Source organism: Heliangelus exortis, chromosome 1, assembly GCF_036169615.1.
Source record: "Heliangelus exortis chromosome 1, bHelExo1.hap1, whole genome shotgun sequence".
NCBI classification, from domain to species: Eukaryota; Metazoa; Chordata; class Aves; order Apodiformes; family Trochilidae; genus Heliangelus; species Heliangelus exortis.
Window position 1 is genome coordinate 135736040 of NC_092422.1, and position 13534 is coordinate 135749573.

Genomic DNA, 13534 nt, shown 5'->3' on the forward strand with positions numbered 1-13534 from the left:
GAGTTCAGTGGATTCTTGTCAAAATGGCATTATGCTTGTTATAGTTTTGAGCCTCCTGATTCTTGCAGCCATTGTTGTTCAGGTGTCTGTGAATATTTTCATGTGCTATCATATGTTGGTGAGGAATAAGACAACTACAACTAGGGGAACGAGCACACCTCATAGAGAGAGCACCCCCACTCCTGCCGCTTCTCGCCCCCCCTCACACAAGGGCACAACTCAGATAAGGCCGGCCAGCATCGCCAGTGTTTCTGCTACAGCTGCAGCTGCTGTCTCTACCCCCACAGACACTGCTGCTGCTCAGAAAGCAAGCCCTGCTGCTGCTACTGCTGCAGATACCACAGCCTCTCCCCCTCAGCCCACACAGTTACTTGTTGACCCTGTAACTAAGAGAAAAGGAAAACAATGGAAATCAGAAATGAGCCTTAACCCTTCCAAGTCTGAACAAGACGACCAGGTGATAGAGGAAATAGAGGATACTGGCTCTCCTCGTAGAGCAGCTAGAAGAGACTCTAAAGCAGAGTCAGCTGAGGACTCAGACTCAGAATCTGTTCAGTCCTATTCCATGAGAGACTTGCGTACTCTGAGAAAAGACTATAGTCGATTTCCAGGTGAACCACTTCTCTCTTGGTTACTCCGATGCTGGACAGACGGGGCTGCTACCATAACATTAACTCAGAGGGAAGCCAGACAGTTGGGATCCCTGGCCAGAGAGGCAGGTATTGATCGGGCATTTGGGGAAAAGGCTGGAACCACCAGCCTATGGAAGCGACTCTTGGCAGCTGTAAGGGAGAGATATCCCTATAAAGAGGAAATAGACTGCCCACAGGTCAAAGCACCCACGCTTGGAAAAGCTCTCAAGTATCTGGAGGAATTGGCTGTACGAGACGTGATCTATAATGCTGATGGCATTGAAGATCCTTATCACGTACCGTGCCCTAGACCTATGCTGCAAAGGTTTGTGCATGCTGCACCACTACCTTTTAACCACACACTATCAGTAATGCTATGGGTTCCTGCAGATGTGGATGCAACTGTGGGTGATGTGATTAAAACAGTACGAGAGTGTGAAGATGCTGTCACAGCTCCTCGTCGGGCTTGGGTCTCAGCTATAAAGAGACAATCTGAGAAACTGCATTCACCCCTTTCCCCTCAGACAGACGGAGGACCCCGCATTGCAGCCATTAAGAAGAGACGCCCTCCTATGAGACAGAATCGAGAGAAACAGAATTCAGTAAGAGGAATCTTATGGTCACTCCTGAGTGAGTATGGAGAGGACATGAAAAAGTGGGATCAGAAACCTACTGCTGTCCTAGAGGAGCAAATACGTAAGTTGCTGACTAAGACAAAGGCAAAAGGAGGTCCTTCTAAAAAGATGGCTGCTCAAGTCTCCAGTGTGGAGTTACCCAATTCAAATATGCTGGTGACTCAAGATCCCTCTACATCAGGTGTGAGCACTGGGGATGCAAACTCCAGTAATGCACATACTGACAATGCTGTATGTGCTCAAGCTTAGAGGTGCCCTGCCTCCAGCCAGGTGGAGGAGAGGGACAACCGAATTTATTGGATTGTGTGGATTCGATGGCCTGGCACATTAGAGCCACAAAAGTATAAAGCCTTGGTGGACACTGGTGCACAGTGCACACTAATGCCATCGAATCAAAAAGGGACAGAATCTGTCACTATTTCTGGAGTGACAGGGGGATCCAAAGAACTGACTATTGTGAAGGCTGATGTGAGCCTCACTGGAATAAAATGGCATAAGCACCCGATAGTGACTGGTCCAGATGCTCCGTGCATCCTTGGTATAGACTACCTCATGGGAGGTGATTTCGAGGACCCGAAAGGGTACCGGTGGTCCTTTGGTACTGCAGCTATTAAGACTGAGAATGGAGAATGGCTGCATGCTTTGTTTGGCCTTTCAGACAAATCCTTTGTAGTGGGTTTGCTGAGAACTATAAACCAGCGGGTGCCAAATGCTATTTCAGTAGTGCATCGAAGACAATATCGTGTCAACAGAGATGCTGTGATCCCCATTCACAAGCTGATCCGGCAACTAGAGAGCCAAGGAGTGATCAGCAAGACTCACTCACCCTTCAACAGTCCTGTATGGCCAGTGAGAAAGCCTAATGGAGAGTGGAGGCTGACAGTGGACTACCGTGCCCTGAATGAGGTTACTCCACCACTAAGTGCTGCTGTGCCAGACATGCTAGAACTTCAGTATGAGCTGGAGTCAAAGGCAGCCAGGTGGTATGCTACTATTGACATTGCTAATGCATTTTTTGCTATCCCTATAGCACCAGAATGCAGGGCACAGTTTGCTTTCACCTGGAGAGGTATCCAGTACACTTGGAATCGACTGCCCCAGGGGTGGAAACACAGTCCTACCATCTGCCATGGACTGATCCATGATACCTTGGAAAAGGGTGGAGCTCCAGAACATCTACAGTACATCGATGACATCATTGTGTGGGGTGACACAGCAAAGGAAGTCTACGAGAAAGGTAAGAAGATAATTGAAATCCTTCTAGAGGCTGGTTTTGCTATCAAAAGAAGCAAGGTCAAGGGACCTGCACAAGAGATACAGTTTCTGGGAGTTAAGTGGCAAGATGGACGTCGCCACATCCCAATGGACGTGATTAACAAAATAACAGCTATGGCCCCACCAACTACCAAAAAAGAAACTCAGTCCTTCCTAGGAACTGTTGGTTTCTGGAGGATGCATATTCCTCTTTATAATCAGATTGTGAAACCTCTCTACGAGGTTACCCGGAAGAAGAAAGACTTTAAATGGGGCTCAGAACAACAAGCTGCTTTTGAGAGTATTAAACAGGAGATTGTGCAGGCAATGGCCCTTGGACCAATTCGAACAGGGCCAGACATTAAAAATGTTCTTTACACCGGAGATGGAGGTGATGGTCCTACATGGAGCCTCTGGCAGAAAGCTCCAGGAGAGACTCGAGGCCGACCTCTTGGATTTTGGGGTCGAAACTACAAAGGCTCCGAAGCCAACTACACAGCCACTGAAAAAGAGATATTGGCCGCATACGAAGGAGTTAGAGCTGCTTCAGAAGTGATTGGTACTGAAGCACAGCTCCTCCTGGTGCCACGATTACCTGTACTGGGTTTTATGTACACAGGTAGAGAATCTTCCCATCATGCTACCGATGCTACCTGGAGTAAATGGATTGCTTTACTTTCACAGAGAGCTAGGATAGGCAGACTTGATCGTCCAGGAATTGTAGAAGCAATAACACATTGGCCAGAAGGCAAACACTTTGGAATGCCACCAGAAAAAGTGGTAAAACGGGCTGAAGAAGCCCCACCATACGACCAATTACCAGAGGATGAAAAACAATATGCTCTTTTCACTGATGGATCCTGTCGTTTGGTAGGAGGCCATCGAAGGTGGAAAGCTGCTGTATGGAATCCTACACGACTAGTTGCAAAAACAGATGAAGGAGATGGTGAATCAAGTCAATTTGCAGAGGTAAAAGCCATCCAATTGGCTTTGGACATTGCTGAACAAGAAAAGTGGCCGAAGCTTTATCTCTATACTGACTCATGGATGGTAGCAAATGCCTTATGGGGTTGGTTAAAGCAGTGGAAACAAAACAACTGGCAACGTAGAGATAAACCTATCTGGGCTGCTGAACTGTGGAAAGACATTGCTGCTAGGTTAGAGAAACTTGATGTAAAAGTGCGTCACGTAGATGCCCACGTACCTTCATATCGAGCTACTGAAGAACACCAAAACAACCAACGAGCAGATAAAGCTGCTCAAGTGTTCCAAATAGATCTGGACTGGGACCATAAAGGTGAACTGTTTTTAGCCAAATGGGCCCACAATGCTTCAGGTCATCAAGGCAGGGATGGAACATATCGATGGGCTCGTGACCGAGGGGTGGATTTATCTTTGGACACTATTGCGCAGGTTATCCACGATTGTGACATATGTGCTGCAATTAAGCAAGCTAAAAGGTTGAAACCTCTGTGGTATGAAGGGAGATGGTCAAAATATAGATATGGGGAGGCCTGGCAAGTCGATTACATCACACTGCCTCAAACCCGCCAGGGTAAGCGCTATGTGCTTACAATGGTGGAGGCAAGTACAGGATGGCTGGAAACATATCCTGTGCCTCATGCCACAGCCCGGAACACTATTCTGGGCCTAGAGAAACAAGTCTTGTGGAGACATGGTACACCAGAAAGAATTGAGTCAGATAATGGAACTCATTTCAAAAATAGTCTTATAAATAACTGGGCTAAAGAACATGGTATTGAGTGGATATACCATATCCCCTATCATGCACCAGCCTCAGGTAAAATTGAAAGGTACAATGGACTGTTAAAAACTACCTTAAAGGCAATGGGTGGTGGAACTTTCAAAAACTGGGACAAGCACTTGGCAAAAGCTACCTGGTTAGTTAATACCAGGGGCTCCATCAATCGAGCTGGTCCTGCTCAGTCAGATCTTCTACACACAGTAGATGGGGACAAAGTGCCTGTGGTGCATGAAAAGAATCTGCTAGGGAAAACAGTTTGGGTTTATCCTGCCTCGGGCAAAGGCAAACCCATTCGTGGGGTTGCTTTCGCTCAAGGGCCTGGACACACTTGGTGGGTGATGATGAAAGGTGGAGAAGTACAATGTGTACCACAAGGGAATCTAACACTAGGTGAGAATTCCTAATTTCTGCTTGTTTAGCTTAATCAGTAATGCATGGACTCTTTGGGAGTCATGAACTTGTATCCCACCTTAACTACTGTTATGCGAGTTGTTGCACAAACTAACAGTGTTCTGTGAGTGTTTTTCAGGATGATTTTGTGATGGTGAAATCAGAACTAGATCCATCGGCTGGCACCCAGTAACTTCCTTGAAGTTAACATCTGCAACCTGCAACTTATGGACCATGAATATGAACTGTGAAAATTGCTCCTTCTTTTGAGAATCTGCTACAATAGATGAGCATCAGCAATCATAGACTCATTACTTAGTGAATTTTAGCACAGAGAGGTAGTAATAATTTGTGTATAGATATGTTTAGGGATAAGAGATAGTAATGATTGGAGCATGACGCAAATGGTATGGAATAAGGGGTGGAATGTCCTGGTTTGGGCCAGGATAGAGGTGATTTTCTGTCTTGTACTTTTGCTTTTAGCTAAGTCTCTTGTAAGTAGTTGCACTTGCTGAAATTAAGAGCAAGTTTCTCAGACAGTGTGTGTTTCTAGGACTGATAACACTCCATGTTTATAGTTACTGCTAGAGACTGGTATGCAGAGCCAAGGACACTGCTCAGCTCTGAAGAAAACATCAAGAGGTCCCACCTGCATCCCTCCTTTGGGGAGGAACGGACAAGATAGATGCCAGAATTGACCAAACAGAGTATTCCATCCCATATACGTCATCCTCAGTATAAATTTGAGGGATCACGAGGGCCAAGCCAGATTTCCTGCTTCCAGCTTCCGGCTGCCTGCCCTTCCTGCCTTTCCTGCTTCCATTCCTTCACCCCGGCATCCTGGAAGGATCCCGTCCGTTTGCTTGCCTGTGCTCCTGATCCGTGCCAGCCCTTATCTGTGTGTTCCTGCCTCCAGTTCCCGACTGCTGCCGACTCCAGGAGTCCAGCCTGGACTTTCCCAGAGCTGCCCTGCAGCCTCGGTGGTGACGTGAGAGCTATTGGGGGAAAGGGGGGAGGAATGTGGTATCCATTTTCTTGTATATTTGTATATATTTATTAATTTTTCCTATTTATCATTACTGTTTCATTAAAGTTGTGTAGTTTAGTTTCCAACCCATAAGTCTCTCTCCCTTATTCTCTCTCCTTTCTTATCCGGGAGGAGAGAGAGATTAATAGAGAGCGTCTGTTACTCGGTTTAATTGCCGGGCCAGTGTTAAACCGTGACAGATTTATTGGCGCCCAACGTGGGGCCCGAGCTAATTGGGCCCGAGCGTCGAGTGTCCTTTATCCCTTGCAGCCACCACATGGCACGGAACATGACATATGCCTGTGGGTGCAGAAAGCATCTTCAGAGTGCTGGGCCTCCTCTCTTACCTTTTCTTCACACACACTGTTTAGTGAAAGCTGTGCCCCTCTGAAATGATTGCCTAGTTTTTCTGCAGAGGTTGCAAGGTAACCCTGAGGGGACTGGTTTGGAGAAGAATGTGCAGGGGAATAAAAAGTGTGGGGCTGGGTTTCTGGGGACTGCATGAGCTACAGTTCTGCAGTCTCAGGTGGTCCACCCTCACAATGGTTAGCTAGTGTTCATGAAACAAGGCTGAAAGAAGGGCATGGGATCATAAATGTCATTTATGCAAATATATAGAGTGTTTATAGCAGAGAGGGAGGTCAGAGGAAGAGCGGTCGCCTTGGAGTGATGTTGTCATTTGTGGCCTGCTTTGGACTAAGCAGCTGCCAGGGTCAGGGAGCAATGTGGGACAGGTGGTGATTTTGTGCTTCATGGGTCTGATGGACACAGGGCCATGGGCTTGGAGAGAGGGAGGACTCAGGGCAGCTACAGGGCATGGTAGAGAAACATCACCAAGAACGACAGAGGGGGGAGACAGGCAGAGCTGGAGTGATTCACACGCCTGAAAGCCCTGGGTAGTCTGTTAAACCTTTGGATGGGGTAATATGGGAAAAGGTCTGTACAGATGAGTGGGGTCTAGGGTGTTAATGCTTCTCTCCCTGTCCCTGGACACTGGCAGGAAGCGAGTCCTGGGGCTCACGGATGGGATTCACAAACTGGGGACTGTGCGCTGGGAGCTGGCTCTGTGTCTCCTGCTGGCCTGGATCATCTGCTACTTCTGCATCTGGAAAGGGGTCAAATCCACAGGCAAAGTAGGAATGGAGATTGTCCTCCTGGTCCATAAGTCTCCTTGTACCCATTTTAAATTTCTTCTCCAATCTCTTTTCCCTCTTTTTGATGTAGAGGCAGGAAACACACAGCACCCGAGTAAAACCTACAAGCTGGTGGGGCCATACAGATTTACACTGGTTGTGTTTAACCCAAGAGAGGAAGAATAAGATAGTAGGGTCAAATGGGGAGGGTAGAACAAGGAAAGACCTGGATACTGAGGGAAGTTTTGGGTCACTTTTTCCCTTGCAGATACCCAGAGTGGCTGATAGATACTCCCAAAGTGTCCTTGGGAATCATTCCCTCACCATTGAGGGATTGTCCTGGTGTGACCTGATGGTGTTTTTAATAGGATCCTCTGCAGTGACAAACTTCTTGTCCCTGGCAATAATTAAACTCTTGAGCAAAACAGACAAGCTGCTGCCTGAAACCAGCTCAGTGAATAGATAATGAATCTCTGCTGCTTTTTTATCCTTCAGAAAACTTTGTGTGGGAGTGGTGTCTTTGTGCTGTCCTTTGTACTCTCCTTGGCTCTGTGGTTTCTGGCTCAGCAGGTCACTTTCTGCATTTAACTAGTAAGGCTGGAGACAAGGTTTGTTCCTGGTGTTTATCCCATAGATCAGGTAGCCTGGTTATCCTTTTGGAGTGAATGAGCATGGGATGCCCAGGAGTGGGTGTTGGGGATGTTGCTATGGCCCTAATTTATTCAGGTCCTTTCTTCCCAGAGCTGCAGTGAGACTGGAGGGTCATTAATGATGGTTGGGTCTTGTGGGCATCCAGGAAGTGCCCCAATACCAGAGGGAGGGGAGCCAATTTCTGCAACTGACTTTTTTCTTCAAACCACTATGCCTAGTACTGGTGGGTGTTCCCTCTAGTACTGGACACCTGTGTTTCAGTGCTAAATTCCAACTCCCACCTTAAAGTCACACTGGACACCCATTTGAACAGTGCAAGGCAGTAACTTGCTCTGCTTGCTAGGTTTCTCCCAGTCTTAGCTGCTAACTCTGGCTCTTGCTGGTGCTCACCTGCTGTCCATCACTGCTTAAGGAGGGGGAGCCAGATTTCACATCTACAAGGAGAGGTGTCAAGGACAACTGGCTGTAACAAACAAGCCACCAACAACTCACCACCAACAACTGGTGCCTGGATACTTCCAACCTGCCAGCTTGCCACAGGGACAACTGACTGACTGCTGACCAGCATCTGATGTTCAGCTCTGCTCACCATGTTCTGATTTCTGCTAGGAGCCTGTGCATATACGGGAGACCTCAAGTGTATGAGTCACACCATTTGTAACACACAAAAAAATGATGAAATACAAACGACTCAATCAAACTTGAGACATTTTGTAAAAGTAATTTAAGAAAAACACAGATGCCATTTATAAAAATGTCAAAAAACAGTTTTTAAAAGTGATGCTAAACAAACGCACTTCTTCTTAAACAAAAACATGGGGTTTAAGGGTGATGTTTAGGCCTGTGACCTGAAATGAACTCTTGATGACATGTTTGATGAGTTGCCTTTGTCCCATCATTAGTTTTTGTGTCACAAATTGTATGACATACACTTCAACTCCCCTATATATACACAATTTCCTCGGAGAAATCAGAACAGGGTGAGCAGAGGTTCTGTTCATGATGCTGAACAGGAGCGATGTGCAGGTTGGTGGCCAGTTGCCCTGGCAGTGATTTGGTGGTGTGAAAGTGTCTGGTGGTCATTTGGTGATGGCCAGCTTTCCATTTCCTTATGGGAAGAGGGGATGCTCCACTTTTTAAGTCTTGGATCTCTGATGCTCCCTGGCTTGAATACCACACTACCATTTTCACATGAGATCATTCTGATGTTGAGAGACTGGGTCTGAGAGGTTCTTTATCCTCATGGAAGTGTAATTGAGTCGTGCCAGTTTCCCTCCAGCTCTCAGCCCTCTCCACTGAGTCTCTTTTTGCCTGTTGCTTACCTGGTGTGCAGAGTTTGTCCTTAGAAGGAGAAAGCTCAAGAAGTTCAGTAAGACTAGCTGGGCCAATTTGGTTTGGCAAAGTCAGACCAGAAAGTGAGACGAAACAGTAAGTTCAGGTAGTAGCTGGAATTGTTTTCCCGGGACCACAGAAGATTCTTCTGTCACATATTTTAGGATACATGGCTTACTTTTTACCAGCTGGATGCTAAGGACATGGTGCAGCAGTACAGGGTGGGTTTTTCTGTCCTGTCATACCTGGCAGGTCAGACGGGCCAGGTGTCTTCTCTGTAGGTAGTAATTTTGAGTTTTACAGGGCCACTGTTAAAAAAAAAATAAGTTCCTTCCTTCTTTTTCCTTACTTATCTATTAGGATAAACAGCAGGATGGTCCTGCTGTTCTAGGAATTCTGAGTAGGTGCATAATTTTGTTTAACAGCTCAGAGTGTTGAGCTGGATCGTGATGCTGCTTTAGTCGGATAACTCTGCTAGTCCCTTGTGTTTATGCTTCTGTGATTTAGGGAGTTCAGACTTAAAGAAACAATAGCAGCCTCAGGAAAATAATTCCAAATGACTCCGTGTAGAGTAATTTTCTTTAAAAGCCTTTTTCTTTTATTTATTTTACCCACTTCTGTGCTCTTCCCATGTTTCCTTTCCTTATGCATTCAGCTAATGTGTGTATAAACGTTCCCCAAAAGTGATTTCTGAAGGTAGATTGTAGTTCTTGTGCCAAAAGTTGCTTGCATTCTCATTCAATTGGGGAACAGCAAAAGTGTCCTCTGACTTATTAGACCAATTATCACTAAACAGAAAAAATGTCATTTTAGGTGCCTCACTATGAATTCTTAGAGTAAAAAAATCTTCAAATTACTTGGATGAATTTTAATAATGAATAAGTATTAAGAAGTTGCAACTTCCTCAGAGATATTTTGCAAACAGAAAAATAAATGTTACATTAGGAAATGGATTAGAGAACTTTAATTCTGCTGTAATATTTATTTATATTACACACAAGAAGTGAAGAGAAGATTTTACAACAATAATGGTCTACAATTTCTTTAAAGACTTTGAGGTGCTCCCATTTTTTTACCTGTGAACTCAGAGGCATTGAATGGATAAAAGAGGTGCATGAGCACCCCCTGAAAACAAGACCCCTCAGAAGCGTCTCAAATCGGGCAGCAAAAGTTGCTATTTAATTTGTAAAACTCTTGCTGGGAACAGGGCAATTTTAATAACTCCTCATTAAAACCCAGTGACACAAAGAGATCTGGGGTTCTTCTGCAGCTCTAGAAAGATGAAGAGAACAGCTGGAGAGCGGGGAAATTACACTGACTGGAAAGAGAAAATAAAACAGAGCAACCAGTGGTAAAGCCTTGGGTGAGGAACAAAATGTAGATTAACAAAATCACTGGTGAGAGGTAACCTTGACTAATTCCTTCCCCACCCTCCTTCTACACTAGCAGCAGCAGCTATAGCCAGCAGCAGAATGCAGGGATGTTTTCTGGGGTGGGGGACTTCAGATGAGATGAGATGATGATACCTGCACCCCTTTCCCCACTGACTCTCTCTCCTCTTGTTTCCCTGCACCCACAGGTTGTTTACTTCACTGCCACCTTCCCATACATGATGCTTATCATCCTGCTGGTGCGAGGAGTCACACTCCCAGGTGCTGCTGAGGGGATCATCTTCTACCTGAAGCCAGACATTTCCAGGCTGGCAGACCCCCAGGTGGGTGGAGGTCATGCAAGTGCTGGCCCTGGGAAAATTTCCAGTGCCCTGGCTCTTGGATCTGCTGCTGGCTGGGGGGGTTTAGTTGTCTTCCCTGAAAGGGGACCAGCGACCCAGTGAGACTTCCTTAAAAGAGCTAAGAGGAGCCTAAGTCCCCCTGCACAGCACAGCCTTTTTGCTTGTGCATCTGCAGCATATGGGTATATTTGGTCATTTCTACTCTTGGCTCAGCAAAACCAGAAGACTATATGAAATATTCATCATGTAACAGATGGTTTTACTGGGTCTTAAACGCAAATAATTAAGGAAGGAGGTGGGGGAAAATAATATATTGCTTTTCATTTTTTTTTCTGGCCTGGTTAACACTTTGCTTGGCTCCAACAAGGTCCTTCCAAGGAGTGCAGGGCCCTGTGCTTGCAGAGATTGAATGCACACAGGTAAAGAAGGCTGTGCCCCAGCTAAGCAGCAGATTCCCTTCATCTCTGCTGGGGGCTGGTCCTGAGTCAGGGCTGGGCCAAGGGGTGAGCCTCTGACACCACTCATCAGAACTCATGGACACCCTATCCTGGCTGAGAGGATTCTGTGTACCCAGAGAGGTTCAGTACAGGTTAGGGCAGAGAGTGCAGCCAAATCCAGGACCTGCAAACCAGCAGGAGTGGGGCAGCATCCTGGGAAGCTGCACAGGGCAGGCAGCAGGACCCTTCCTTGGAGGATCCACCCAGGGTGTCTGCTCCACCAGCTTTCTGTAGCAGCAGGTTTCTTCCCCTTCCCCACATGGATTCAGAAGGGCTGTGCTGGATGCCTCCACCATCCCAGGGAGGTGTTAATGCAGACCCCCTCCAGAAGATCATTTAAATGATACTGCTACTAATTATTCCACTGCTGAATCTTTTTGTAGAGGCAGCCAAGCAATATGCTTGGCCCCCAGTCTCTGCTTACCTCCTGCATCTTCCCAGATGGCCCAAGCCCCAACTGCTCTCAAACCAGCTGCCAAACCCAGTCTTCCCCCAAATGGCTTTCAGATGCAATTATGTATTGTCAGTACAAAAATCTGTGGTGCACTGAATACAAAGAGCCAGCTAGTCGTAAATGGCATTTTAATATCAAAATAAATAAAAGAGGGGGAGTGACATGGGCTGAATGTGTTTTATTCATGGTCAAAGCTTACTCACTGTAAACCTCCTTATCCTTCACAGCCTAACTAAGGCTGACAGGGTCTTTCCAGTCTTCTGCAACCCAGCACAGCAGGAGCGAGGGATACTGCTACTGAGTTTAGGCAGAATGTGGGGCTTTGGCATCAAGCAGGACATGTGCCAGTGCCTGAAGGGCTCCCATGTATGTGCCTACCTGTGGGGGATCTGTGTGAATTTAAGCAGCAATGCCTGGGCTGGGATTCTTCGAAGGCTGCCAAATTTCAGCTGCCTGAATGTTTGCAGCTGAGGGCTGCTTAGAGGAGAAAGAGAGTGAGAGGGAACACAAAGGCAAACAGAAGGGTGGGCTGTATTCCTGCCTGCCTGCTACTCACAGCTCAGGGATTTTTCCTTGGATGGGTGTGAGAGTAGAGCCTCAGTTCAGCCCACAGCATATGGAGAGAAGGGAATCCTCCATAGGGGAGAGAGCTGGAGCAGTGGTAGACAATCCCACTCAGCTTTTCTCATGCAATGCTACAGCAAAAAGGAACCTGGGTGCATGACACCCCACTGGCCTGAAATGTCTCTGCCCAAAATTTTTTTTGCCCTTCACTCTGCACAGCAGCCTCATGGATGTGGAAAACTAGACTGGGGAGTGGGGAGGGGAGAACACTGATCATGCGAAGGACTAACTTGCCTTTGTTTGGGACAGCTCACCAGTGGCTCTGCCAACGCCAGGCCACAGAGGGACCAGAGACATCTGCAGTGATAACTACAGCTGGAGCCATGCTATCAGGAATGCCATCTCCACCCAGAATGTAAAGGTGTGAGATGGAGAAGTGGTGTCACCTTGAGTGGGATGTGAAAACATGGTCTCCTCAGGAGGCTTTTCCTAGAGGACTTTCAGTCCTATAGGTCAGATTTCCCTGAGAGGTATCCTAGTTTTCACATCCACTGAGCCCCTCTCTGTCTCATGGGGTTTGTTCTGCATGGCTGGAGAAGCTGTTGCTAGATAGAGCACAGCCATCAGTTTATTTTGTTGCCAGATCTGGAGACCACTGACCTTCTCTGTTCCAGGTCTGGATGGATGCAGGCACTCAGATCCTCTTCTCTTATGCCATCTGCCAGGGGTGCCTGACAGCTCTGGGCAGCTACAACAAATATACCAACAACTGTTACAGGTAAGACTCATTGTACCCTTCTGGAAATTTGCTCAGAAAGAAACAGCACAGAGCTGCACCTGAGGTAGGCTCTGTACCCAAGGGAGAGCTTGGGTTATGTTGCTTTGACTGATGAGCTTCTCGGAGTGTGTAAGCTGCGGGGTGGGATGCAGAGTGGCTGAGGGAACACAGGAGCTCCAGAAAATGGCTTTAGTAGTGCTCTCCCACGTGAGTCAGCTTGGCTATGGGAGAGACTGGAGGAGGAGGATAAATGAAAATGGAGCATGACTCCAGTCACTGGGGAGACACCAGGGACTACTTTGGCCAGGGTGAGTGAGCACGTGTGGCACGGTCAGCTCTGCTGTCACTTGCTAGGCAGGGGAGATGGTACCAAGATGACGGCTGGGCCCCCTGTCTCCGTTGCTTTACTACAATCAGGGTAATGTAGTGCCACTGGCATTTTGACACTATCAAGGAGATTAATCAAGTTTGTTTGGCCTCCTCCTTGCCCTTAGATTACAGATCTATTTTTATTCATGGCGTGAGATCAAGCTCAGTGAAGTTATCAAGAGCATTTTTGACACCTTCCACAGAGTACTCAGGAGCAGGGGCTTTGTTTTTCCTTCGTGGATTGCTCCAGAATGTAATGGAAATTTAATGGAAAATGTAATGGTACTTATTGGAAGACACCAATCATCCCTCCTCTTCTTC

At 46.8% G+C, this 13534-nt stretch overlaps 1 protein-coding gene across 5 annotated transcripts in view; it reads left to right on the forward strand.

Annotated features, from left to right (window-relative positions):
• The window catches only part of LOC139807556 (sodium- and chloride-dependent betaine transporter-like), a 47552-nt gene that overhangs the window by 16554 nt on the left and 17464 nt on the right, over window positions 1–13534 (forward strand). For all 5 annotated transcript variants that reach the window (XM_071768668.1, XM_071768700.1, XM_071768675.1 and 2 more), the window contains 3 exons: window positions 6704–6836; window positions 10399–10533; window positions 12741–12844. In XM_071768668.1, coding sequence (XP_071624769.1) covers window positions 6704–6836; window positions 10399–10533; window positions 12741–12844 — 372 coding nt within the window. The remainder of the gene's footprint in view (window positions 1–6703; window positions 6837–10398; window positions 10534–12740; window positions 12845–13534) is intronic.